This window comes from Schistocerca piceifrons, chromosome X (genome assembly GCF_021461385.2).
Source record: "Schistocerca piceifrons isolate TAMUIC-IGC-003096 chromosome X, iqSchPice1.1, whole genome shotgun sequence".
NCBI classification, from domain to species: domain Eukaryota; kingdom Metazoa; phylum Arthropoda; class Insecta; order Orthoptera; family Acrididae; genus Schistocerca; species Schistocerca piceifrons.
In genome coordinates, this window is record NC_060149.1 from 429224035 (window position 1) to 429249231 (window position 25197).

General features: G+C 34.9%; 1 protein-coding gene across 1 annotated transcript in view; it reads left to right on the forward strand.

Annotated features, from left to right (window-relative positions):
• LOC124722399 (sodium channel protein Nach-like) overlaps positions 1-25197 on the forward strand; it is a 93500-nt gene that overhangs the window by 11443 nt on the left and 56860 nt on the right. Inside the window, exon 2 of the mRNA XM_047247569.1 lies at positions 21495-21701. Within this exon, the coding sequence (XP_047103525.1) occupies positions 21495-21701 (207 nt within the window). The remainder of the gene's footprint in view (positions 1-21494; positions 21702-25197) is intronic.

Below are 25197 nucleotides of genomic sequence, written 5' to 3' on the forward strand. Positions count from 1 at the left end.
ATTTATTAAATTTTAAATTATTTCACCAAACACTTTTATATTTACATCTACAGGAACAGTGTTAACACAATTTGCATGTTACTGTTATAAAATTTGATTTTTGTACCATTTTTATGGTTTATTTGATGTAACTTATCAGCTACACTTACTGTTATATCAAAATCATCGAAGTTTAAATCTCTACCAATAACAATAATCCTTTTAACTATAAAAACATCTTCAAAATTGTACATTTTTTGTTCACTACCTGTTATAAAAGTAAATTCGTTTATTTGGGTATCATAATCTTTATCTTTAAGATCACTTAACATATTTAAGTATGGAGTTAAGACTTTTTTGGAGAAATAATTTGAAAAACTTTTTCTGCTTCTTCCTTTCTAACATAATTATTAAATTGTGTTAGAATGCTTGTGTATTCAGGATTTGTAACATATTCTTTTTGTAAGTATTATTTTTTAACTAAATCTTTTCATCAATTGGTTAATTTACATTGGAATGTCTTCTATTTTTAAAACCAATTTAAAGTTTAGTACCATCTTTTTGATTCGTTTAATAGCATTAGTTATCTATAAAACTGTAGATGATTGAAGTTGTTTAATAATATTTTCTTTATTTTCAAATTTTTTAAAAATGAATATATGTGTATTAAATACTTGTGCATATTGTATAGTTAGATTTATGATATTTCCAGAAGTGTCCATTTATTAAATCTAAAATACCATTAAAATTATAATTCTGACATAGCAATTTTAAAAGAAATAAACATAAATGCCCCACATATTATTTCACCAAAATTTTGTATTCCATCTATATTGTAGTATAGTTCATTTTTTCATACACATTTTACTAACTATTTTATTATATCACCAGGAAATGAATCAAAAACAAATTTTTTATCATTGTTTTTATAATAACAAGTACCGTGAGTACAACCATTGTTAGATATTTCTAAATTTACTATATCATAATTCAATTTTTAATGTTTTATTTACTAATTAATCAATCATGGATACACCACGAAAGTTTATAATTTTTAATTATTTAGTAACTTTTTCTATATCAAAATGATTAAATGCATAAAAATATTTACCAGTTACCTTTTGAAATTTTTTTGTTTTCTTTTTCCTATTACCATCATATTTCCATTTCTAATTTATGTCCTTATTGTTCTTCTAATTCTTCATCATTTTTCGTTTTGTTTGATACTGCATATCCAATCGCTGCAGATCCTCCAGCTAATGAAACAATTGTTGCTAAATATGGTAATGCAGCTAATAATAATGGTAAAATCCACCTTCATATTGTCTTATTTCTTTACCATGTTTCTTTCTTGTTAAATATTCAATAATTTTTTTGACAACAGGAACAGCTGTTGTGACAAGTAAAGTTCCACCAATTTTCTTTTCTTTTTCCTATTTTGAACATCAGTTAAAATGGTTCAATTCTATTTAATTGTTTACTATTTAACTTTAATTTATTTGATTTTGCTATAATTTTACCACTTGGTAGCAAAGTATAATCAATTGTAAAATTATTCATTTATATAGTTAAAAATTTAGATAAAAAGTTTTTAACAGTTAAAAGTTAATAAGGTTTTTATATAGATCAAAATTTATAAAGAATTTTATACAGATTTTTATATAGTTAAAAATTTATATAGTGTAACGGATTTTAAGAATTTTTATGTAGTAAAAAATTTTTTAATGATTTTTTATTTAGTTTCTAAATTTATGAAGACTTTTTATATGTCCCCAACCATCTTAGTCAACATTAACAATAATTCCCATACCTAATTTTTTTCCCGTAAATTATTCCTCTAACAACTGTTGTTGCAACTCTATCACCAAATGAAGCATAATTTGCATACATCCTTTCTTTTGCAGCTAATTGATGTTATTTATCAGCTAAATGTATTTTTTAAAAATGTTTATTATCTCTGTAAGCAATATTATGTTTTTTACAGGGAGCATCTAATGGATTTATTCCTTTATCACCTTTAGCTAATCTTACTTCTAGTGAAGTGGTAGATTGTTAATTAAAGTATTTACTAATTCTTTTCTGTTTGTATAACTTTTCCAAAATTGTATGTGGAAAATTATTTAAAAATCTAATTACATATGGAATTCCTTTTGGATTAACAGTTACAAAACCTCTAAATTTATTTGTTAACATTTCTACAATACTAACTTTTTCATTACGATAATTTTTATTTCCAGTTAATACTTCACCATGAATTGCTGCTAATCTATCAATTACTTGTCTAACATCATTTAACAAAACATATTCCATTGATTTGTGTGTATATTTTTTAAATAAACCTTCACATATATTTGTTTTTCAGGAAAACTGAAATCTGAAAAATCTATAGTTTGTCTACTTAAATTTGGAAAATTATAATTAACAATTGGTTTTATTAAATAAAATTATTTATTATCTTTACTTGATCTAATTTTATTTTGTTTATTTTCAGATTATAATGCTCCTGATTTTAGTAATATATCTGCATAATTCGATAAAGCTTCACCATTAAACTTTTCATTTGAATTATGTATATTAATTTGTTTTTCAGTTAAGAGTCTCGTAATCCATCTTTACCTTCATAAGTTCTTTCACCGATTAGTAATTTGGCACCATTAAATATTACAGGTAAATTACCAACATATTAAAACATACCAACAGGTTTTAAACCATATACTTTATCATGACTGTTATTAATATACTTTAACATTATTTGACTAACATTGATCTTTTTAGTTTCGTTTACATTTTTACATTTGTTTTCATTTATATTTTTGCCTTTATGTTCTTCTTCATATTTATGAAATATATTATTAATTTCTGTTTCACTTAATTATAATTATATTTTCCAGGAATATCATCAGACCAATCTGTCAATTTTTTTGTTGGTGATAAATCATCCAATTCTTCTTTATGATGACTATATGTAATTATTTGTTTTTTAACTTCTCCGTTTTCTCAAGTTGCTTTTAAAACATTATCACCTAAACCTTCAATACCTTGTTTTACTTTTTCAATAGCATCAATAACAGGTTGATGGTCTTTTTATATTTTCATATTCTACACTTGGTTATTTTTTCCAAAGCTTAAGCTATTCTTTTAATTCTTCAAATTTCGTTCCATTTTGTTTAGCTTGTTTAAAAACTTTTAAATAATACTTTGCAATCATTCATTATTGCAGAGAAAACATTAATTTTATTTCGTTTATGTTTATGTTAATATTTATGACTATGTTCATATTTATGGTAATGTGTATGTTTAGTGTTAAAGTTAATGTTTATGTTTAAGTGAAACTTATCGTGAAAGTTAATGGTTAATGTTTACATTGTTAAGAAATTTTGTATTTTATTTCCAAACTTAGCTTCATTTAGTTTTCTAGACATCGTTGTTGTTGTTGTGGTCTTCAGTCCTGAGACTGGTTTGATGCAGCTCTCCATGCTACTCTATCCTGTGCAAGCTTTTTCATCTCCCAGTACCTACTGCAACCTACATCCTTCTGAATCTGCTTAGTGTATTCATCTCTTGGTCTCCCCCTACGATTTTTACCCTCCACGCTGCCCTCCAATACTAAATTGGTGATCCCTTGATGCCTCAGAACATGTCCTACCAACCGATCCCTTCTTCTGGTCAAGTTGTGCCACAAACTTCTCTTCTCCCCAATCCTATTCAATACTTCCTCATTAGTTATGTGATCTACCCATCTAATCTTCAGCATTCTTCTGTAGCACCACATTTCGAAAGCTTCTATTCTCTTCTTGTCCAAACTATTTATCGTCCATGTTTCACTTCCATACATGGCTACACTCCATACGAATACTTTCAGAAATGACTTCCTGACACTTAAATCAATACTGGATGTTAACAAATTTCTCTTCTTCAGAAACGCTTTCCTTGTCATTGCCAGCCTACATTTTATATCCTCTCTACTTCGACCATCATCAGTTATTTTGCTCCCCAAATAGCAAAACTCCTTTACTACTTTAAGTGCCTCATTTCCTAATCTAATTCCCTCAGCATCACCCAATTTAATTTGACTACATTCCATTATCCTTGTTTTGCTTTTGTTGATGTTCATCTTATATCCTCCTTTCAAGACACTGTCCATTCCATTCAACTGCTCTTCCAAGTCCTTTGCTGTCTCTGACAGAATTACAATGTCATCGGCGAACCTCAAAGTTTTTATTTCTTCTCCATGAATTTTAATACCTACTCCGAATTTTTCTTTTGTTTCCTTTACTGCTTGCTCAATATACAGATTGAATAACATCAGGGAGAGGCTACAACCCTGACTCACTCCCTTCCCAACTACTGCTTCCCTTTTGTGCCCTTCGACTCTTACAACTGCCATCTGGTTTCTGTACAAATTGTAAATAGCCTTTCACTGCCTGTATTTTACCCCTGCCACCTTTAGAATTTGAAAGAGAGTATTCCAGTCAACATTGTCAAAAGCTTTCTCTAAGTCTACAAAAGCTAGAAACGTAGGTTTGCCTTTCCTTAATCTTTGTTCTAAGATAAGTCGTAAGGTCAGTATTGCCTCACGTGTTCCAGTGTTTCTACGGAATCCAAACTGATCTTCCCCGAGGTTGGCTTCTACTAGTTTTTCCATTCGTCTGTAAAGAATTCGTGTTAGTATTTTGCAGATGTGACTTATTAAGCTGATAGTTCGGTAATTTTCACATCTGTCAACACCTGCTTTCTTTGGGATTGGAATTATTATATTCTTCTTGAAGTCTGAGGGTATTTCGCCTGTTTCATACATCTTGCTCACCAGATGGTAGAGTTTTGTCAGGACTGGCTCTCCCACGGCCGTCAGTAGTTCCAATGGAATATTGTCTACTCCGGGGGCCTTGTTTCGTCTCAGGTCTTTCAGTGCTCTGTCAAACTCTTCACACAGTGTCAAATCTCCCATTTCATCTTCATCTACATCCTCTTCCATTTCCATAATATTGTCCTCAAGTACATTGCCCTTGTATAGACCCTCTATATACTCCTTCCACCTTTCTGCTTTCCCTTCTTTGCTTAGAACTGGGTTGCCATCTGAGCTCTTGATATTCATACAAGTCGTTCTCTTATCTCCAAAGGTCTCTTTAATTTTCCTGTAGGCGGTATCTATCTTACCCCTAGTGAGATAGGCCTCTACATCCTCACATTTGTCCTCTAGCCATCCCTGCTTAGCCATTTTGCACTTCCTGTCGATCTCATTGTTGAGACGTTTGTATTCCTTTTTGCCTGTTTCACTTACTGCATTTTTATATTTTCTCCTTTCATCAATTAAATTCAATATTTCTTCTGTTACCCAAGGATTTCTACTAGCCCTCGTCTTTTTACCTACTTGATCCTGTGCTGCCTTCACTACTTCATCCCTCAAAGCTACCCATTCTTCTTCTACTGTATTTATTTCCCCCATTCCTGTCAATTGCTCCCTTATGCTCTCCCTGAATCTCTGAATTTCTAGACATATCTATTGTTAAAAACCAAAGTCATATTTTCAAATTTTACTACACAAATCACTAAAATTACTAAACTTTAAATCTCCACCAACAAATACATGATAAATATGATTTAAATTTTTATCATCTTGTCTAAGAATATTAAAAAAATTTAAATTGTCTCTAACTAAGTGTTTTGGTATTTTTGAATAAGATTGTGCTAAATAAAAGTAATGTATATCTTTGTGTCTACCTCTAATAAAATATTCTCTTACATTATTTTGACTTTCAAGAATAAAATCATCAAATACAACAACTGAATTATCTTCTCAATCATCGAAAGAAATAATTTCCTCATTATTTTCAATAAAACCAACAACGTTTTCATTAATTTTATCTTCAATTTTTTATATTGTCTTATAAATTCTTGATACTTTCATTGTTCTAAACTCTTGAATAATCATACAAATGTTTAATTTTATTCGAATTTAACCATCCTGGGGCTGAAATATAATTATCATCATTAATGGTGTTTTTTCACAACCACTTGTTCCAATTATTGTACATCTTATTGGATTTGATAGGGGGTTACCAAGTTTTGTTTTTTAAATTATTTTCTGGAATTCTTACTTTAGTTTCCCAATCTGAGTTCTTCATTTATAAATAATTTTTTCATTTATTTATAACTTTTATTTATTAATAATTTTTACAATTATTAATAATTTTTACATTTATTAATTATTTTTCAGTAGTAAATGATTAGGTGTTTTCAGCTTAGTGATAAATCTTCTACGCTTAGAAATTGATTAACTGTTCCAATGCATGATAATTATACTAATGTTTCATTAGTTGGTTTTTATTTGACTTTTTTACTACCAAATATTACAACAAAAAATAATAAACTTCCAGTACATGATAATTATACTAATGTTTCATTCATTGGTTTTTATTTGACTTTTTTACTACCAAATATTATAACAAAAAGTAATAAACTTAATGGTGATGGAAAAACAATAGATATTACTGTAGGTCAATATATTTTTGAAAGCTTAAAAAACATTATACATATGGAAAAACCGAATATACGTATTAAAACATATGAAATTTTAAACAAAATTGTTATTGAAAGTGATGTAAAATTGTGTATTGGTATAGCAGATAGTATTGGAAGTTTACTTGGTTTTAATAATCAAATTGTTCAAGCTAATGAAAAAGTTATAGCTTAAGATGTTCCTAAAATAATTCTTTTTGAATTAATAAATATAATTTTTGATCTTGCCGATGGAATATAAGTAAAACGTAATGATCATTTTCATAAAGAAACTGATATTATTGCCTCACTTAAACATAATGCAGAATTTGGTCGACCAATATTTTATGAACCAAATTAACCTGTAAATATTCCACTTTTTAATACAATTCAGGATTTAGAAGGTACTATAACTGATTAAAATGATAATTTAATTGATTTTAATGGCGCTGCTGTAACCATTATTTTAAAAATATGATGAAAAAAAGTTTTTCCTTAATAAATCATGAATAAAATTGCAAGTTGTCAGTTTTGTTGATTTTCTGTTAATGAAAAAACTATAAATAATATAAATTCTCCTTACATAGATATTTAAATTGAAATAAATATTGGTGATGGTTGGCTACATGCAAATGATGCACAATTATATTTGAATTTTAGTATTATTGAGAATGAATTACAGATTAACCAACTTATGATGTAATATAAAACAAAAAGTTAATTGATAATTATGTAACTAAATTGTTTGACTTTCAAACAATAAAAAAAGGAAATGATATATTATCTAGAAGTGAACATCGTTTTATTTCATCAGCAGTTTTACTACATTCAACTTCATCTGTTACTGACAAAATAAGTTTAGAAGGACATATTCTTAATACAGGAAAAATAAATAGTAAAAGAAATGAAGTACTTTATCCATTATCATTTTTGGTGGATTTTTTAAAGATTATAATGAAATTATGTTTGAAGGAACTTAACTGTAGTTTTTACACATCGTTCATCTTCTGGACACGCAATTTTATGTTGGTTTGATTAAAATCATGCTGGTGTTGAAATAAAAGACACACTTCCTAAAGAAGGAAAAATTATTATAGAATCTATGGAAATTTGTGTACCAGTTGTTGAATGCTAACCAAATTATGAAGTTCAGCAATTTTTAAAAAATTTTAAAAGTCCTAAAATTCCTATTTCTTTTTATGCACTCCAAACAAAAGAAATTGCTGGATTATCTGGTAAAAATAATTTTGAACTACATATCATAAATTACTATAATTCTATGGGATTTGTTATGCCATATTTTGTTGTTGATGTTGTTGTTGTTGTAAAAATAATCAGTCAGTTGATTCATCATTATTTGATCATGTTAAACTACAGAGTATATATTTAAAAAATAGTAAAAGTGAAGTATTTCCTCACCAAATGTGGACTATTAATCCATCAAATAATTTTCTATAAGCATGTGATGCATTTCTAGAATTTAAAAGAATTACTTTACTTAAATCAGAAATCAGTATTAATCCATTTGCTTTTATAAGTAATTATGCAACTGATGTATTGAATACGACATGTAGAAAAATGTTATAACTACACAAAAAACAAATATGAAACTTTGTCAACTTTTGATGATAAAATTCCAAATGATACATTTGCTTATGTAATTATGTATGGTAAAAACAATCTTACATATGATGCACAACATAGATTACTTGATGAAAATTTTTAAATGTCAACATTTGCTTCTATATAAATGAATGAAAGCTTAGAAAATTTATAAAAATGGTAACTTCATGCTAATATACATTCTGAAACATTGTAAGAAAGATAGGAAAAATAAAAACTGAAAATTTTAGTGTAATTTACATTTTTTATCTAATTCATTTTATTTATTTTATTAGCTTGGATGCAAGTGTAAGTGTTTGTTACATTTCAGTTTTATATAATTTTTAATATAATTTACTTTCATTAATTAACAAATTTTAATTAATTTACTTACATTCACAATGTGATTTTTTTTAAAAAAATAAGTTACTCTTATTAACTAATACATATTATTGTGCTACAGTGAAGTTATAAATAAGTTGTTTATTGTATTTAGTTCCATTATTGTAAAAAATATGTAATTTAGTTAACATTAATAAAATTGCTTGATTTAATTAAACATACTGAATTTTTAAAAAATTTAAAAAACGGCTGTTTTATATATAAAATTCATAATTTATTTTGACGTTGTCTTAATGTCCCAGACTGACAAAATGTATCTACTAGCGTGTTTAGTGGCAACAGTAAAATTCGGATGGCGATTGCATCTTTCAATACGATTGAACACCTTTTCATAATGCACGGCCTGTGCCGCATTGGTTACAGGACAATAACATCCCTGTAATGGACTGGCCTGCACAAAGTCCTGACCTGAATCTCATAGAACATCTGTGGTGATGTTTTGGGATGCTTACTTCATGCCAGGCTTCACCGACTGACATCAATGCCTCTCCTTAGTGCAGCACTCCATGAAGAATGGGCTGCCATTCCCCAAGAAATCTTCCAGCACATGATTGAACATATGCTTGCGAGAGTGGAAGCTGTCATCAAGGCTAAGGGTGGGCCAACACCATATTGAATTCCAGCATTACCGCTGCTGGGCGCCACGAACTTGAAAGCCAATTCCAGCCAGTTGTCCGGATACTTTATACTTTAACATTTGGAGGAGAAATTTGGGGGTTGAAAATTTCGTGAGAAGATCCCGTCGCAACGAAATACGCCTTTGTTTTAATGCTATCCAACCCATGTCTTGTATCATGGCCGTTACACTCTCCCCATCGATAATACAAAACGTGCTGCCCTTCTTTGAATTTCCTCACTGTACTTGTTTATTCCTCTCTGGTGAGGATCCCACACTGCACAGCAGTACTCAAAGAGATGATGGACAAGTGTGATGTAGGCAGTCTCTTTAGAAGATCTCTTGCATCTTCTAAGTGTTCTGCCAATAAAACACAGTCTTTGGTTCACCTTTCCCACAACATTGTCTACATGTTCTTTCCAATTTAAATAGTTTGTAATTGTAATTTGTAGGTATTTAGTTGAGTTTACGTTCTTTAGATTTGACTAATTATCGTGTGACTGAAGTTTGGCTCTGAGCACTATGGGAGTTAACATCTGAGGTCATCAGTCCCCTAGAACGTAGAACTACTTAAACCTAACTAACCTAAGCACATCACATACACCCATGCCCGAGGCAGGATTCGAACCTGCGACCATAGCAGACATGCGGTTCTGGACTGACGCGCCTAGAACCGCACGGCCACCACGGCCGGCGACTGAAGTTTAACGGACTCCTTTTAACAATCATGTGAATGACTTCACACTTTTCGTTATTTATGGTCAACTGCCAATTTTAGAACCATACAGCTATGTTATCTAAATCGTTTTGCAATTGGTTTTGAGCCTTTGATGATTTTATTAGATGATAAACGACAGCATCATCTGCAAACAATCTACTATGGCTGCTCAGATTCTCTCCTAAATTGGTTATATAAATAAGGAACAACAGAGGACTTGTAACACTTTCCTGGGGAGGGCCAGAAGCCATTTATGTTTTGCTCGATGTATTTCCATCAATTACTGTGAACTGTGACCTCTCTGACCCGGAATCGAGAACTGGGTTGCATATCTGAAACGATTTTCCATAAACATGCAATTTAGTTACAAGCCACTTGTTAGGTACGGTGTCAAAACCTTCTGGAAGTCTAAAAATACAGAATCAATTTGAAATCCTATGTCGACAGCACTTCACATTTTGTGAAGGTAAAGAGCTAGTTGTGTTTCTCAAGAACCATGTTTTCTAAATTCGTGTGGGCTATGTGTCATTAGACGGTTCCCTGCGAGGTAATTCATTATGTTCGAACACAATATATGTTCCAAAAACTCGCTACATATCGACATTAATGACTGAGTCTGTAATTTAGTGGATTACTCCTATTGATTTTTGTTGAATATTGGTGAAACTTGTGCAGTTCCTGTCTTTGGGTACGGATCTTTCGTCGAGCAAGCGGCTGTATATGATTGTTAAGCGTAGAGCTACTGTATCAGCATATTCCGAAAAGAACCTAGTTGGTGTACAATCTGAACCGAAGACTTTCTTTTACTAATAGTTTTAAGTTGAGGATATCTACTTCTAAGTTACCCATGTTGGCAACTGTTCTTGATTCGAATTGTGGAATATTTCCTTCGTCTTCTTTCCTGAAGGTATTTCGGAAGGTTGTGTTTAGTAACTCTGCTTTAGCAGCACTGTCATCGATAGTATTTCCATTGCTATGGCGCAGAGAAGGCATTGATTGTGTCTTGCCGCTAGCATAAATTACATACGACCAGAGTCTCTTTGGATTTTCTGACAGGTTTCGAGATAAAGTTTCACTGTGGAAACTATTAGCCTATATGCACCCCGCATTGAAGTCTGCTCTAAATTTCGAGCTTCTGGAATAGATCGCCAATTGTGGGGGTTTTGCGTTCGTCTAAATTTGGCATGCTTTTTTGTTGTTTCTGAAACAGTGTTCTAACCTACTTTGCTACCATGCGGGATCATCTCTGTCGGTTGTTAATTTATCTAGTATGACTCTCTTAATTGCTATCGATAGTATTTCTTTGAATTCAAGCCGTATGTGGTCTACACTAATATTAGGAGTGGAGATCGTCTCTCAGGAAGGCGACAAGCGAATTTTTATCTTTTTTTCTGAATGGGTATATTTTTCGTTTATTTTTGGTGGATATGGAAATTACGTTATTCAGTCTCGCTACGAAAGCCCTGTGTTCACTAACCCTTGTATCCGTTTTCATGCTCATTTTTGTTGTTGTTGTTGTGGTCTTCAGTCCAGAGACTAGTTTGATGCAGTTCTCGATGCTACTCTATCCTGTGCAAGCTTCTTCATCTCCAAGTAACTACTGCAACCAACATACTTCTGTATCTGCTTAGTGTATTCATCTCTTGGTCTCCCTCTACGATTTTTACTCTCCACGATGCCCTCCAATACTAACTTGGTAATCCCTTGATGCCCCAGAACATGTCCTACCAACCGATCCCTTCTCCTAGTTAAGTTGTGGCACAAACTCCTCTTCTTCCCAATTCTGTTCAGTACCTCCTCATTAGTTAAGTGATCTACCCATCTAATCTTCAGCATTCTTCTGTAGCACCACATTTCGAAAGCTTCTATTCTCTTCTTGTCCAAACTATTTATCGTCCATGTTTCACTTCCATACGTGACTACACTTTACACAAATACTTTCACACTTCCTAACACTTAAATCTGTACTCGATGTTAACAAATTTCTCTTCTTCAGAAACCCTTTTCTTGCCATTGCCAGTCTATATTTTATATCTTCTCAGCCAGCAGCAGTTATTTAAGTTCCCAAATAGCAAAGGTTATTTACTACTTTAAGTGTCTCATTTCTTAATCTAATTCCCTCAGCATCACCTGATTTAATTCGACTACATTCCATTATCCTCGATTTGCTTTTGTTGATGTTCAACTTATCACCTCCTTTCAAGACACTGTCCATTCCATTCAACCGCTCTTCCAAGCCATTTGCTGTCTCTGGCAGAATTATGATGTCATTGTCAAACCTCAAAGTTTTTATTTCTTCTCCATGGATTTTAATTCCTACCCCAAATTTTTCTTTTGTTTCTTTTACTGCTTGCTCAGTATACAGATTGAATAACATCGGGGGTAGGCTACAACCCTGTCTCACTCCATTCCCAACCACTGCTTCCCTTTCATGCCCCTCGACTTTTATAACTGCCACCTGGTTAATGTACAAATTGTAAATATCCTTTAGCTCCCTGCATTTTACCCCTGCCACCTTCAGAATTTGAAAGAGAGTATTCCAATGAACATTCTCAAAAGCTTTCTATAAGTCTACAATTGCTAGAAACGTAGGTTTGTCCTTCCTTAATCAATCTTCTAAGATAATTCGTAGGGTCAGTATTGCCTCACGCATTCTAACATTTCTACGGAATTTGAGACGAACAAGTTATAACGATACGAGTATGTAGGCGAGGTAATCGGCCGCCTAGAATTGCTATATGGTAAGATGAATTTGGTGTACGGCTGGATGCTAGCAGGCCCAGATCTCACAGCACACTGCCCAAGTTCCAGCTTCCGGCTTGGTGAGTGGCACAAGCGAGTCCAGGTAAAGACTAGAAGCATCGCCGGAAATAGGATAATCCCAACACGGGGAATTTTGATGGCTGTCACTCACATGGCCTTTGTGCAGAAACCAGTGCTCTAAGACATGGTGGAGTGTCACACAAGCTGAAAGATAGCTTCCTACAGCTCTTTGAAAGTCTATAATAATTCACATCAAATATTAAAGCAAATCTGAATACATCAGCTGTCTCAGATAAATGTGGAGCACCCAATTACACGACAATATTTCGATATCTTTAGAACTACAGAAGTTAAAATTTCACAATGCAAGAAACGTTTACAGTCTAGAGTTTCTCGTCATTTTCGAGGCTCTTAGTTTGCATGCCACTTTATTCTCCAAAACTTTGCTGAGAAATTTTACATTTGTCGAGATAACTGTGTGTAATACACGGAAAATATGAATAATAACGCCTTTAGTTACAAATTTTCGTCTTTCAATAAATCACACGATACGTCTCGGTCTCTATCATCAGGTGCAAATCGAGTTAATACAATATTTGCTTTTGTTCTTGAGCAAAGTGATATGAAATGTATGTTGCTGTTGCGAGGTTGTATATTAATTTTCAAAAATGAGATATCAGAAAATATGATGAGCAACAGTCAAAAACATACCGAAAGGTTCAGGAAAATGCTTTGATGTCAGAAAACGTTGATTTATCCATTCTGTAATTCCACATTATATCATTCAAGACGTTCGTACGTTTGTACAATCCAGAACACTTCATAGATACTGTTAATTTTTTACTGTGAGATGAGCACCGATGACGTTTATTATGTAGTGTCAGATATCAGAGTGTTACAATAAATTGACATAGATAAGACATTAAATTTAAGACAAGTCTTTGAATTTATTAAAATAACTGTGGCTAGCAGCTTTGTGATTATATGGGAGTGTATTTCTAGTTTTTATAACAGATTTAGGGTCTTACCATTGGCTTATTGGCTTTGTTGGTAGTACTACCAAGCTGTTTTCTTCCCTTTTGTTAATGTGTTTAGTTTCCAGCATATATTTTACAATGATTGATTAAGTCTGAAAGCATTCATGTGTTCTTGCAAGTGAGTTTTGAACCTGCCGCATTTTCCCTACATAGTGGGCAGAACAATTGGGAGATGATAATTTATATCCTTCGCTGTTGTTGTTAGTTATATGTGCCATACATAATATTTTACAGGCTACCATTTTTTATAAAAGAATCGTTCATGGAATAGAAGGAGTTGTCAGGGAGCAATGATTTTAGGTCTGATTTGAGACATACTCTGCTATCTTTCAGACACTGTATGGTATTGACCAAGTGATCAAAACTTTTTGTTGCAGCATACTTAACTGCTTTCTTAGCCACTGCCAACTTAAATAATAAGTGATGAAGGCCATTTTTCCTCTGGTGTTGTAGGTATGGACGTCACTGTTCTTCTCGAATTGCGATGGTTTATGTATGGTGAATTCCCTTAGGTGTATATATATTGTGATAGTGCATTTAAAATGCCTATTCCTTGAAGACTTACCTACATAACGACCTCAGATTTACTTCACATATTGTTCTTACTGCTCGTTTTTGTTCAATCAACATTTCACTTATAAGTGATGAGCTGCAGCAAAACGTTATTCCAAAAGGCATTATTGAGTGATAACATGCAAAATATGCAGGAGTTTGAATCCTTCATTTCCAAAATTAACAATAAAATGAAGAGCCCAATTATCTTAACTTAGTTTTTTGCGCAGCTCTATAATAGCTTTTTCCAGTTCAAGTTTTCGTCAGTATGTACACCCAAAAATTTAGAGCATTCTACACTGTTTTCTGACTTCTGTTTGTGTGCTACATCAATTATTGGCGTGTATCACTTTGTTGTACAGAAATGAATATAGTATATTTTCTAAAAATTAAGGAACAATCCATTTTCAGAGAACCACACTATAATTCTACGAAAAACATCATTAACAATCTCTTCTGTTGCTATATCTCTAAGGGGATATGTTATAACATTAATATTGTCTGTAAAATGTAGCAATTCTGTTTGATGAATATTTAATGGAAGGTTATTTATGTTCATATGGAGTAGGGGTAGACCTAACAATGAATCTTATGGGACTAACTCCCTTTGTGGTTTCTCCCCTGACAGTAAAATTTTCTCTTCTTTCACCATTGATTGAATCATTCAGCACAGCTTTTTGCATCGATTGTTAAGTATGACTCAGACCAGTTGTGTGTAAAGCCACCAGTTTCATAAAATTTAAGCTTTTCTAAGACAGTGACATTTCCTTTACAATCAAACGCCTTGAAAAGATCCAATAAAGTAACAGCTGATAATATTTTGTTATTTAAGACTTTTAACATTTCGTGAGTGCTTGTGTAAATCGCATTCTCAGTCCAGCAACCCTACTGGAATTCAAACTGTGATATACTAAGTAAGCTGTTTCTACTTAAAGATGAGACTTCCCTTGAGTATGTTACTTTTCGAATATTTTGGAAAAACAAACTCAATTCAGAAACTGAATGATAATTTTTAAGGCTTTCTTCGCACCTTTCATGTAAAGAGATTGAACAACTGCATATTTTAATCTATATGGAAAAATTCTCTGCGGCAACTGTGCTATACATATATTACTAAGAACATTTCTTATTAAGTTAGAACAACTCTTCAGAATTCGGTCTGAAATTCCATCAACGCCATATGAGGTTTTCCATTTTAGAAATGTTGTAACTCTGTTAACTTCAGTGAAAGATGTTCATGTTAGTTGTAGGTGCTTAATGTTTTGTGGAATGACATTTTTATTACATTCTCTTGCTGCTTCATCTGAAACATTTAATCCTATTTTTGTTGCTACATTTAGTGCTTGTTACACATACTGGCAATTCGTGAATAATCAGTCACATCATCATAATTTAATTTAAATGCTGCAGTAGCTTGTGCACTATCTGGTTGTCTTGTTTCCCATTTCGCATTATCCCATATAGTTTTAATCTTCTTATCTGCATGATTCATTTGTCAGGACTTGCATATTTCTGGAGATTTTAATGACTTTCTTTAAAAATATTATAGTCACTTTTTTACACTAAAAGTAACGTTGGATCTTGACTTATTGTGGCCTCTTTATAAATATCCTTGTTTGTTGACACAAATTTACTTTGGAGTATATTGAATTTCATATTAGTATATCTTTCTAAATGTACCTCATCTTGATGTCATCAGACATCTGTCCATCCATCAGAAATTAAAGTGTGAGCATTTGAACGTTAACATGTTGATATTTAGCGTTGAACAACGTGGTACCCATAGCATCCTGGTTAGGTGGCTCGTAACTGGGACAAATTAAATGAAAAGCTTTCCCCCAGTATAGTGTCTCTAAGATAGACAACGAGTCCTCTGAAGCTTAAATATTCTACCGACGACTTCGTCTGCGTCTGTCAAAAATTGCTGCAGGACTGTCTGATAAAACTAATTATGTGGCGTTCGAGTGACTAGATTGCTCATCAGGTGAGATCACAGACGTAGTAGACATCGACGTTTCATTAGTTTTTTTTAGAAGTGGCCCTTGAAATTTTTCCTGATCTCTGTAAAGGTTCTTCAGCCTCATGTTTGATAGGTTGTGAACAGAGTACATACTGCTGATGTTGAGATTGTATAGAAGAATCCACTGCGTTATGATATACGTATAGTTTCACAGTACTCACATGTGGCCTCCGTCTTCTTTTGGATGGTGCTTGTACTTTTCGATCCCCACACTTCCAAAATATGGCGCATGCTGAAGAATGTTGGTCACTTACTAATCCCCAGAAAGGCCCCCTTCCTAACCTCTACTAGAAAGTATTCAGAAAATGATATCACCGTTCCAAATGTACCGATTTTTCGCTTGGCCGACGCTCTTCCTCGTAACTGATATACACAGGCTCGACTTTGAGATATAATGTACACAGTAACTACCATGTCTATTTATTATTTGATCTTGCATGTTTCGACACTTTTGATATATTTTTAAGCATTTTTCATGCATATTTGCATACATATTTTAAGGTTTTTATGGTGCATATAATCTGGTCTCTAGTCATGTATAATGTCACCATTGTTATCGCAGACTGAAGGTATCGATTCCTTCTCGCTGCTGGTGTACTTTACATACGACAAGAATCTCTTTCGGTTTCCTGCAAGATTTCAAGAGAGAGTTTCGTTGTGGAAACTGTTAAAAGCATCTCGCATTGAAGTTAATGTTAAATTTGTAGCTTCTGTACGACTTCACCAATCTTAGGGATTTTCTGTTCTTTTAAATTAGGCATGCCTTTTTCGTTGCTTCTGCAACAGTGTTCTGACTTTTTTAGTGTATCATGGGAGATCAGTACCATCTGTTATTAATATGTGGTACATATCATTCAACTGCCGTCGATATTATTTCTTGGAATTTAAAGCTAATCTGGTCTGCGCTTACATAGATTGGACGGAGAGCAGATTGTCTGTTAAGAAGGTGTCAAGGGAATATCTATCTGCTTTTTAAATATACGTATTTTGCGTTTATTTGTGATGGGTTTGGATGTTACAGTAATCAGTTTAGCTACAAGAATCTTGTGGTTTCCAATCCCTGTATCTGTCATGATGTTCCCTATTTGTTCAGGGCTATTTGTTGTTAAGAAGTCAAGTATGTTTTCTGTTTTCACAACCATTTACACTTCGAGTGGACTCCTGAACTAATTGTTCAAAATAATATTTTGAGAAAGCATAACTGTGGCCAAGCGGTTCTAGGCCCTTCAGTCCGGAACCGCGCTGCTACTACGGTCGGAGGCTCGAATCCTACCTTGGGTATGGATGTGTGTGATGTCCTTAGGACAGTTAGGTTTAAGTAGTTCTAAGTCTAGGAGACTGATGACCTCAGGTGTTAAGTCCCATAGTGCTTAGAGTCATTTGAACCATTTGAGAAAGCATTCAGTATGATTTCGGACGATCTTTTATGCCTACTACCGACTTTAAACATGTATTTTCGCCAACTCATCGAGGGTACATTGAAGTCACCACCAACTATAACTCAGAGTGGGGTGCCTATTTGAAATGAGACTCAAGTTTTCTTTGAACTGTTCAGCAATTGTATCATCTGAGTCTGGGTATCGGTAAAAGGAACCAGTTATTCATTTATTCCGGTTGACAAGTATGACCTCTACCCATTTAAACTCACAGGAAGTATCTAATTCAGTTTCACTACAAGGTAAATTACATCTGACAGCAATAAACGCTCCACCCCTGTAACCTAATAACCACCCAGTCCTCTCCGCACAGAACCCGCTACCCGTGTAGTCGCTTCTTGTGTGTAGTGAACCCCTGACCTACTTAGCGGAACACGGAAACCCGCCACCCTATGGCTCTCGCCGAGGAATCTGCAGCCTACGCGGCAGCAGAACCGTCTGAGGCTCGGATTCACACCCTTCACCCGACTCCTTACCAATGGACCATAGTCGCTTCTGTCGACGTTAAGCTACTGCTATACTTATAAAAAAAATACATACGATATCTGAACCTTCGTTAAAGATAGCAATAATTCTCATTCCGTCCGCCAATTCACTTATACTAGTTGTATTCTACATGCAGTCCAGGCATTGGCTCAGAGCCTGAACTTTATCACCACTGAGTGTAACACTATACAGGAAATCGCTTGTACTTTTTTTACTCTGAAGAGATCCACAATGTAGCTTTAAAACGTGGCATTTAGGTCATTTTATTGTGAAATGTCACTTTTACCGCTCGTACTTTTAGACCCTCAATTAACCTAGTGCATACTGTTATGATGAGTTTTTCGGATGAACTTAAAAGCTGTGGCGTGCTCCAGTGCACGGGGTCGAACATTCAGAGAGAAACGCAATCGAAACAGAACCCCTGCAGATAAGGGACGAGGTGTTCTGTGAACTGGCAGGTGGCAGACACAGGCAGAAGCGTCTGGGGTCATACACATTGCCCGCGTGAAATAGGACTGGACGCAGGCTCAGTTGCACCCGCGTGGCAGCGCCGGTGGCTCTGGAATAATGTGAGCCAAGCTGCAGACATATTAAAATACCGTAGAAGAACGAGTAGGATTGCACACTGACTGTTCTGTACAAACTTAATTATGTATATAGGTAATAATAATAATTTTTGTTGCTCAATGGCCTGGTGCAAGTCGTTCTTTTGGACACCACTTCAGCGACATGCATATCCATAACCTACCGCAATTACCCAAAGGCGGAAAGGGGACCCACAGTTTACCGTGGTGTGGGATCCGGACCACATGTTTTTTCTAGAGAATCCTGACATTAAAATACTTATGAAAAATCCGCCTCGATTGCCCAAACTACCTGGTGTTTACCTAGGTTTCAACGTGGGTAACCACGCCTTCTTCAGAACACGCTGAAACTTAGGTAAACACCAGGTATTTTGTGCAATCGAGGCGGATTTTTCATAATTATTTCGATACTTACGATTGCTGACGCGATGCAATACTGAATCCTGACATTGTTGAGAGGTGAAGGCTAGGTTAAAACGAAGGCTAAAATATCCATGGCCCAACTAAGACTCGATCCTGTGACCTCGCGGTTTGGTGGTACGTGCTGTGCCGCTAGACCACCAGGCCCAACATGTATACAGTTCCAGTAGTACGTCTGTAGGTTTTGATGAGCAAGTTTGCGAGTACCAAAATATGTGACAGACAACAAATAGAACAAAAGTTAATTATAAATTTACAATTTCTGGATTTTTTTCACTTACGTTTAGTGTGAAACCTTGCTTCTTGCTAAATTTCATGTTTCTACGTCACTGGGAAGTACCCTATAGGCTTTGATGTGTGAACTGGCGAGTGTCGAAATATGTAACATAAATGGCCGTATGTTTTGGTTTCATTGAGTTAGAAGTTTAAATTTTTTACGCCGCCAAGAGACCATAGACCGTAGTATGTGACATAGATTTCAGCTTGATACCTCCACCCGTCCTTGAGAAAAGAGGGTCCTAACAGTCGTACAGACAGACAACAAAGTGATCCCATAAGAGTTCCGCTTCTATCGATTGAGGTATGGAACTCTAAAACGGCGAGGTCCAGCTGGAGAGAGGTGTTCTTTTATGGTTTTTATCCTGTCACAGAAAGGTGCCCAGAAAGCTTTAGTTGTTCAGTGAAGAATGCAGTCAGGCAGGGTGCGGTTATCAGGCTTGTATCAGAGAAACATTCCGCGAGATAGACATCTGTTTGTCATCCTAAAATACACGGAAATAAGGACTTTAAAAAGCTATCTATGCAGATAGCTGGCAGGCTGTCACCAAGGAACAAAGCTACTTCTTCTTCTCAATTCTCTTCCACATCTAGAGGAAACTGTGCTAGCAGGTAAAAAAGACCACTGATTGATGGATATAGTGTGACGTCGGCAGAACATAGTGGCTGCACTAACGGATACATTCGTCGTATGTACCACATCGTGGTTATTTCACGAAATGTTGCTTGTCTGTTGGCACTAACAGCTCTACGCAAACGCCGCTGCTCTCGGTCGTTAAGTGAAGGCCGTCGGCCACTGTGTTGTCCATGGTTAGAAGTAATGCATGAAATGTGTTATTCTCGGCACACTCTTGACACTGTGAATCTCGGAATATTGGATTCCCTAACGATTTCCGAAATCTGATGTACCATGCGTCTAGCTCCAACTACCATTCCGCGTTCAAAGTCTGTTAATTCCAGCCGTGCGGTTATAATCACATCTGAAATCTTTTCATGTGAATCACGTGAATAAAAATGGTTCCTCCAGCAATGCACTGCCCTTTTATACCTTGTGTAGGCAATACTACCATCATCTGTATATGTGCATATTGCTACCCGATGACTTTTGTCACCTCAGTATATGAGACAGTATGAGATAACGGTGCTTGGAGAAATAGGGCCAGTGCAGAACCGTAGGCGTAAAGGCACGAAGGTCACAGTGGTTGGGACATGTGCAGGGAATGGAAGTGCAGGAGAAGCGAGTACCAAACAAGATGCTAACTGCAAAGCCAGAGGGTAGTTAGCTCAGAGGGGAGACCAAGACTGCAGTGGTAGGATGATTTAGAGACGGACAATCTAAACGCCACACAGATATTCACTGAACTTAAGTTTTAGACTGCAGGAGATACGAAAAAAAATTAAAACCAAACTAGCACAATATTTTTGTCAGCAATATTATACAGTCACTATCCAGAAATAACGGAAAAGCACTGAAATGAATCCAAAACATCACATAGCATTCCACACTGTTCGTTCTGATGTCAGAGCACTTGGAACTTGCGACAGGCCATCACGACTTCCAACAGCTAATTTTTGGAAATCTGTTTTTATGTTCTAGACTAGTAAGTGTTCTGAATTATTGTTAATGGAGTTAAATTGGTTTTTTAAATAGGTTAGCAGGTTTTTGTAAAATGGGGCGTAGGTACCGGATGCAAGCAAACACTTTCTCTTCTTCCTTAGCTTGGTAATGCCTTATCTTATTTTTGTGTATTTGTGCGTCTAAATTATCTATTGTTTTAACTGTATAGCCATAGTTTATGACAATACTTTAAATTATGTCCAATTATGTCTTAAAGGCCGTTAAGTGAATGTTCTCCATGTAGCATGGCTCTAAATGCCTCATGTTGGTATGTAGTGTGATGGCATGATGACTTTTCTGGAGGTATATCTATGTATAGGTGCTTTCTATACATAGGTGCTTTCTATACATAGATACCTGCAGAATTTTGGAAATAAATATACAAAATATTTATATACAAAATAAAGTAAAAATGTTTGAAATATGTAAAAATATAAATACTCTGCTTCTATAACCCCTACCTCCTTGAATCTATATTTCTGAGCAGATTGCTGTGGGCGACGGCAGTGGCGGCAGCGCTGGTGACATCTGCTAGCCTGGTGTGGCTGGCACTGCAGCAGCACAACTCGCGACCCACGCTAATCGACATCGAGACGTCGCACTACCCCGTGTGGAACTTCCCATTTCCTGCTGTCACCATCTGTCCCACAAACAAGGTGCACAAAGGCCAGCTGCGCAACCTCCTCAGCGAGTGGTGAGACACACCCACCAGCCACTAGCATTGTCACCTAGTGCCTTTAAATTCACGTTAGGTTATCTATAGGTTGTATAAAATAAAGGGCTATAGTTATAAAAGTTGAAGGACATGAAAAGGATTCGGTTGTAGAGAGGGGAGTGAGACAAGGTTGTAGCCAGTTATATATCAATGGCGACCCTTTACCACTTTGTCCACAAGTCAAAAGATTCGTTTGTTTACATTTGAGATGTCGCAAGCCATGTATGACGACATCATAATGACATCATGAACCACTCCCCCTTTTCTATCACGCGACAACCCATGGCTCCTGACCTATTATGCCACAAACCAAGACACCTTCCTTTAACACACCTAATCTAAATGTTTTAATTATTACATCGAACTCATTATGTCATCAAGATGGTAGTGGTGGGAAAATTTAAAAATCCGAAATGAGATTGTGAGACATTTAAAAATCCAGACTGGTGATGGTGGGAAATTTAAAAAATGTAGGAAGGCAGATGGCAAGACATTTAATAATGCATGGCGCCGATGAGAAATTGAGAATGCAAGATGGTGGGAAATTAAAAAAAAATCAAATAAATTTCAAAAGACATTCGAAAGGAAGATTCAAAATATCGAAAATGGCAGAATTAAACCAGTTGTGCTTTGTAACCACTCAACCGGCTCTCCCTCCCTCTCCCCCTTCTTTGCCTCTGCTCTAATCAGAGACTAGTATTTTAGTGGACATTGAAATGAAACAGACAATCACAACATAGAACCAGGGAGCCATCTTGGCTGTACTCAAATGTATCTGAATGATCTGAATTTATTTTTCATCGTGTTCAAATGTATTTATCCAAACAAATTACTTAAAGAGTGCAACCAGCAGTAGTTCCATATCTAAAATACTTCCGCAAACTGGTACCTAAAAATGACTGAATTCTCAAATTAAGAGCCCCAAAGCTAACCTCATGGGGCTAAAAAATAACATGCTAAACAAGCAGTTGACATTAAGAGACAGGCATAAACGAGGCGATGTAGCAAAACTAAACTGACTAAGACTATAATTGCAGAAAACACATGTTCCCTAAAGTACTATGCTAAGATGTGAAACACACAAACAAATAGCCAGTCTGAATGACTGCCAGATAGTAGAAGAATGTTAATTATATGCAACTTTTAGCGTATCCTTAATGTAAGGTACAATGTAGCGTCAACTGAAATATGTCCACATCTAAATTGTTCTGTGGCGCTTCTCAAGTGTTACAAGGCAAGCAGGGGCAGACATTGGCAAGCTTGAATTCTCTGACTGATCAGTTTCACCTGTTCTGACAATGTTTCACCTTAGCTAGCACCATTTTATGGGGAATGAAGATTATGAATCACGTTTTACATTAGAAAGTACAATCAATGTTATTAACAAGCTAATACTGTTTTTATTGGCATTTTAACTGGAAGTTATTTATAAGAAGAACTTTCGAGGAATGCTGGAAAATTTATCAGCTGGACTATGTTGCCAAAATTGTTGGCTACTAAATAACACCAAATATCTAATCAAAATACGTGATGTGAAAAGCACACACACAACACAGTCAAAACACAAACAAAATAACCAAACACCATTTTAGGAAAGAAGTAGGTCTTTCGATGAAATGTTTATTGTAATGTGTCATTTAAACTGCATATTTTCGTATTTAGCAAATATAGCATCGTAAATCTCCACATAGAAGATGTAAATACACAACAAGACCAAAGACTGTGGTGGTGGAATAAGACAGTCAAAACATGGTCAAAGATAATGGTGCAAGAATGTGGATGTGAAAGGTGAATGTTTCGAAAATACAATCCATACCACCAAAATAAAATTATTTATCATAATAAATAATGATCTGAAGTACACACACACACACACACACACACACACACACACACACACACACACACACACACACACAGTTTTCTGCAAGTATAATTACAGACCTCAGATAACGAGAGAAAATTCAAACTTTGTACCAAAATGAGATTGTATTACTTCTCAGTATAAAAGATTTGGAGAACTTATAGGTTAAGCAGCACTTGTTTGATTTTTGTACTGCATTTTGCAAGCACAACAGACCTTCAAATTATTTCACAATCTAACATGTCTGTATAATTTATTGAAATACACGCAGCTCGCTTATTGGTACTATCTAAATAAATTATAAGTTACTGAGCAAGAGCTGTTCAATCCCTGTACCACGCATTAATACCATGCATTAAATTCATCACAAAACATAAAAAGTGGTTCTGTAACACGGCAAAACACACATTAGTACTACCAACTCACATATTGAAGTGCGCTTGTCTGCTAGAATTACCAAAGTAAGCAATTTTATTCTCACCTCTAAATTCATGAAAAACTCTTCTCTAAAGCTGATATTAAAGCTAGCCAAACATGATAGTCACTCTATGCTAGGGTATTAACTTCATCTTGTAGTTGAAAACGTTGTCACCTTCTGTTTCACACGGTAGAAACTACACGACACTTCAATGGGATAGCATACCAAACACTAGTAATGCTCATTTGTATAGCTATCAAACTGGGCCTGGCATGCTTTCAACTATCCACTTCCGAAGTTAGCCAAATATTATAGCGACTCAATGGAAGGGTATTAACTTTATCTCGCACTACCAAAACGATTATCATGTTTTGATGATAATGCTAATTTATGATATCGCACAGTGGAAACCACAGTGCTAAGCAGGCAACACAGTGGTGGTTGACACAAGCATTAGGTGTCAGCTACTGAAGGGTGGTGTAGTGTGTGTGTGGGTGGGAGGGTGTTTGCAGAAACTGACATTGTGAGACTTGTTAAAACCTTTTTTTTTGTATTGTTGACATATCTTTGCAGACATTTTAGATGTTGAATTAACATTGTGACACTTCAAAAGCATCATAGAATAACTTAGATATGGAATGTAATTACTCCGAGGGTCCATAGTGCCTTGCATCGTGTATGGTACACAGATCAGATTTTGCTCGTTCACTTGTGCTGCGTAATCTGTAAGTTACGACATAAACATCATGTGTGTGTGTGTGTGACAAAATTATTAATCGCTTAACAAAAAGCACAATAATTTGAAGAAAATAAAAGAAAAATTGATAATTCATTTGAATGTCCGCTAAAACACTCAGCTCTGATTGGCTGTTTTGTTTTAATACTACGTTGATATTGGCTGGAGGGGGTGGGCATGGGATGGCGAGGGGAATGGTTACAAAGTACAACAGGGATAGTTCTGCCACCTCTGAGTTTTGAGTTCTTTAAAATTATTTTTTAATCTTTCAGATCTTTTAAATTTACCGACGTCTTGCATTTTTTAATTTCCCACCAGCGCCTTCTTGACGGCGTAATTCGTTAGAGGTCACAGATGACGCCATTGCTCCTGGCGTGTAAGCAGTCCACATTAGCACTTCCAGTTGATGTCAGTGATATCTCAAGGGTCAATGAAGCATTTAAGGAAAAAGTGCGCC